The sequence below is a fragment of the Vigna unguiculata genome, chromosome 3 (genome assembly GCF_004118075.2).
Source record: "Vigna unguiculata cultivar IT97K-499-35 chromosome 3, ASM411807v1, whole genome shotgun sequence".
NCBI lineage: Eukaryota > Viridiplantae > Streptophyta > Magnoliopsida > Fabales > Fabaceae > Vigna > Vigna unguiculata.
In genome coordinates this window covers 23,884,436-23,889,070 of record NC_040281.1, presented here as the reverse complement: position 1 = coordinate 23,889,070, position 4,635 = coordinate 23,884,436, and the positions used below count along the sequence as shown (strand labels likewise).

The 4,635-nt window shown below is 34.6% G+C and overlaps 1 protein-coding gene across 2 annotated transcripts; it reads right to left on the bottom strand.

Annotated features, from left to right (window-relative positions):
• Positions 1-1,509: 1,509 nt before the first annotated feature.
• Positions 1,510-4,315, bottom strand: LOC114179563 (transcription factor HHO6-like). Of its 2 annotated transcripts, none has more exons than XM_028065945.1 (5): positions 3,805-4,315; positions 3,456-3,715; positions 2,786-3,182; positions 2,265-2,338; positions 1,510-2,188 (listed from the first exon to the last, which is right to left on the bottom strand). In XM_028065945.1, the coding sequence occupies exons 1-5, from the start codon at positions 4,007-4,009 to the stop codon at positions 1,910-1,912; spliced, it is 1,215 nt and encodes a 404-aa protein (XP_027921746.1). In that variant the 5' UTR covers positions 4,010-4,315; the 3' UTR covers positions 1,510-1,909. The 2 variants fall into 2 exon arrangements, with proteins under 2 accessions (XP_027921746.1, XP_027921745.1); XM_028065944.1 differs by having other exon boundaries at positions 2,265-2,341; positions 3,805-4,312.
• Between the last annotated feature and the right edge of the window lie 320 nt (positions 4,316-4,635).

Here is a 4,635-nt window from a genome sequence, read left to right as displayed (position 1 = left end):
AACTAAAACATGAAACAAATTTGATTAGATAGGAACGTGAAAACTAGTCGAATAATCAATCATCATAATCATCATGTTATGACCAAAATTAGTCTCTGTTAAGATAAATCGACAACGGAAAAGAAAAATTAATTAAAACATTAAACAAAATTAAAAAAATAATAATAACAACTTATCCATGCATTGTGAAAGAAAAACCTTTTTTTTTTATGCATGCATCAAAGGCAGTCGTATCTTCAAGGTTTTTTATACGAATTCACCTCAGAATATGCTAAGTTCTTATAATTTTTAATACTTTACATAGATTTAGTTTTATTATTTTTTTGTTACTTTATCATTAACTAGATAATTCACATTAACGTTTGCTGGTTTGGGTTGAATTATTTGACATTTTCCAATGTTATATGTTAAGTTTGATTCCAAGATTTATTTGAGTGGAAGAAATTATATTTGAGAAAAAACCTTCATATTTTGACCATAGGAAAAAGTTATTTATTGCCTGCCGAATTAGAATACTTTAATATGTTTGACGAAAATAAAGTCATGAGAAACAACCATAACATAAATCAAAAAACCATCAAATGAGGATAAACATAATATTTGCACCTCAAGAGGAGTGTTTTATTTATATTTAAGAATTGGAATCAAACGTTAATACTTTTTATTTTCAAATTTAAAAGTAGTTAAATATCGTTGCTCGAAAAGTAATTTTATTTTACAATTCGGTGATTCGGTACAGTTAAAGAGTAACTACTACTTACTTATCTTTTCCAAAAATTTTATATTATTCAGTATGAATTATTTTTCATAAAAATCTTTAAGAAAATATTTTCTTTAACGAGTAAACAATGTAATAAGTATGAGTGAAGATTAAATGAAGTTATTTTCAAATCAAATTACTTTCATGTATTTTTCATAATTAGTTTGCATCGTTCAATTTTTTTCTTTCAATAATACGAGGGTCTTGATTATTTTTCTTTCGCGTTCATATTTTATACCAAAAATATGTAATTCTTATACAGGGTGCGGCTGCTTATTTATTTTAAGAAATAATCATATTTTCTGTCATCAAAATCAGTTCATGCAATTCTACCTTTGTACTGAAGTTCTTTTTCAAAAGCTTTAAAATTCATTTTAAGAAAAATAAAAAATTGCATTTTGTAAAGTAAATGGATTTTATAGTTTAAATAAAGTTAATTTCGAAATCGTTATTTGGAATTATAAATTTTTTTACTGTTATAATATTTTTTACATAAAAGATTATTGGAAAAAAAAAAAAACATATCTTTCAGCCGCAGTTTCTCAAACCCAAGAAAGACAGCGAGAAATAAAATTTGCTTTTAGAAGGGGCTGTACTGATTTGACACAGTGCAGTGACAGCCAGAGCACAATATTGAAATGGCAGAGACAATTATGGTCCAGTTTTCTGCACAGAACTAGCTGATGCGAGAGAAAAGAATGTACGAGGAGAAAAGGAATGATTGTTAAAAGTATATCTCTGAATTTGTGAAGTGAAATATTTGTGCAAATAAAAGTATGAGAAAGAAACATTCGAGTGAGTTGAGAAGCCAATGTTCCAGCCAACAAACTTGCAGAGACCCATCTAAATATTGGACTGATTAATTTCTTGCGGTGCGTCAGAGAGTTCTCGTGACAAAAGAAAGAAATGAAAGAATTTTAATGTATGGAAAAAATGCCCAGCTTCTGAAAGTGAAGGGAAAGGATATTTTAATTGGGAGTCTCATATGAAAAACTCACGCAGTATAGAAGGCAAGCTAAACCTTCAGAAACTCCAACAGCCTCTTTTCGTTTACCCTCTTTTATATGTATCATGTATTATTCTTATGTAGTCGTAAAACTCCTCCCATGTATACTTTTATCTGCAAAATTCATGGTGGAGAGTAGTATCCTATACATCAACTTTTCCAGGTTTGTGCATATGACTTTTCCAACTATAACTCTCGGATCTTGCATCTTCATCATCTTCCATGCTGTCACCTTCCGTTGGGGACGTTCCTCCTCGAGACCCTGCAGTCAAATGAAGGGGACTTTGAGGAGAACCTGACCCTGAACTGCTAACTTTTGAGGAGTCGTTGTACTGATCTTGAGACATCCACAAACCTCCAAGAACTACAACTGGCTGATTACCACTTCCTGCTGGAACTCTCCGCGTATGAAGTCTGTATTTCTGCAATCATACATAACCAATCATCAATCCCAATCCAAACTCCATCACACATCAAAAATCTTTGCTAAAAACTCACTTGTAAGTGGCTTTTCACTTCATCGTTCGTCAGGCCATCAACCTGCATCAGCTCTCTAATTTGCTTTGGTGTTGCTGCTGCAATTGACAGAACAAATGAACCAAGCAACGTTCAGTATAACATGCCCTTTCAAATCCGTGTTTTCTGAGATCAATATTTTAGTTTTGGCCTAATGAACCTGCTGATTGACAGATAATACGACATTTGTAAACTCCTATGCCATCTGTCTCCTCATCTAACTTTAAGTAACAACTTTACACGTGAACTAACGGAACAAACACTACCTAACTTCAACCAACATCTATAATTTCAACAAATTCCAGCATCAATTCTTGGACTTTTCTACTGACCTATTGTATCTGAATTGATTAAAAATTGAGTCTTTTATTATGAAAATCGGTATCAGAAACATAAAGTAACATGACATTTCTAGATTAAGAAAGTGAAATATACATAGATCAAAATTCAATTTCATACCAAGATTGAATAAACAACAAACAAATAAAAAATCAACTTCTTACCTTGAGAACCTCCTAGTTTCTGCAAAGCATTAACAAATCGTCTGTGCAATTCAGGGGACCAGCATCTCCTCTGTTTCCTGGCAGTCTGCTGAAGCGATGATGCCCTCAAACTGGGGTGCACCGTAGGAGGAGAAGAAGAAACAGCCCTGTTGGAACTGCTTCTGGATCCCCTTGAACCACACCCCTCTTTCACAGAAGGGGTCTGAAGAGAAAGCCTATTCATAACACTCTCTTCCTTCTCTTCTTTGGTTGCAGCACCCAGTCCCGCTGTTGCCACCGGCACAGAAGATGAAGAAGAAGAGTACCTGGAGAAAGGCATAAAAGCCCTTCTTCCTCCATTTCTATTGCTGCACGACTGAAAAGGATCCTCACCAACAGATTGCCCCTCTTCAATTTTCTGTCATCACCAACAAAAAAATCACTCTTTAGCATTACTCCCTGTTTGCTTGAACAAGTATAATCAGCAAAAAAAAAAAAAAAAACTCTGTGCATCCACGTATTACTTTCTTTCCATTTTTATGTCAAAAATCTCAGCATCCTCATAAATATATCCAAGTTTAATTAGGTGATCTCCGCTCAAATTGTGATGGGAAAAGCAACAACACTAGAAGTACAAACAATACAACAGAACTAACTGCATCGAGGTTTTCGTGTGTTTTAGTCGTTCTACCTTATTTTCTAATTTATGAAGTTGTTGTTGGTGGTGTTGTTTCCGATCAGATGCATTGTTATTAGTAGTACTGTTATTCCAAAGCTGAACCGAACTCAACCAATTCTTCTTATCTCTGCATTCGTTATCCATGTCATTATGATTATAGTTATTTCCTTCATTCTGATCACGTTCTTTCTTCAAAGGGATAAACTCCTCCAAGACCGGTGGACAATCACGCGGCCGGCATTTCTGCGATTCCGTCTTGAGGAGTGAAATTGCTGTGGCAGAAAGGAAAAGAAAGAGAAGAGTGTGAATTAGGAGAAAGAAGAGAGCGAAAGGAAAAAGACATAAACGGAAGTGAACTAACCGTCGTTTAAGAGAAGCATGGAGATAGGAAGCTCGCGCTTGAAGGCGTGGATCTTGCGGAGCTCGTCTTCCAAGCGAGCGAGGAAATCGTGAAGAGTGGCGAGCCTGTCGGTGGCGGAAGAGAGGTGGCGGAGGAAATCTGTGATGGTTTTGGGGACAAAGGAGGGTCTTAAATCCAAGCTCAGTTCTGGCGGAACCGAACCCATTGGATCGTGTTTTCTCTGGTGGCCCCTTCAGATTCAGATTTTGTTTGCAGGAGAAGAAAAAGATGAAGAAACAGTGAGGGAGGAGAGGGTGAAGGAAAGGAAATAAAGAAATAAATAGGATGAGGAAGGAAGAGAGTGAGATTCCGAATGGTAAAGAGAAAATAAGGAAAGTGGGTTCGATGTGAAGGCAAATTTCAGAACGCCAAGATTCTGCGGAAATAAGAAATAAGAGAAAGAGAGAATTAGACGAGAGCAACGACGAAGGTTTTAAAAGTCACTTTCGGGTCCTCGCGTATTTAATCCAACATCTCTCTAAACCCATTGCCTTTTATTTTCATTCTTCTGTTATTTCCTAACTTTACATCAACATTCTTTTTTTTTTTTTCTAAATAAACCACACACAACATTCAAGAAAATAAAAATCTCTTCTTTTTTCTACATCTTATGAGACTCATCAAATGTTTTTATCCTACTTTTTGCCTCCTTCGTCATTTTTATTTATTTATTTATTAAATACTACACAGAGCTCTTCCAATTTTAGAAACTTAAACGAAAAATAATAAAATAGAACAAGTGTTCAAATAAATGATTTTTTTTATCTCAAACTAATAATAATAATAATAATA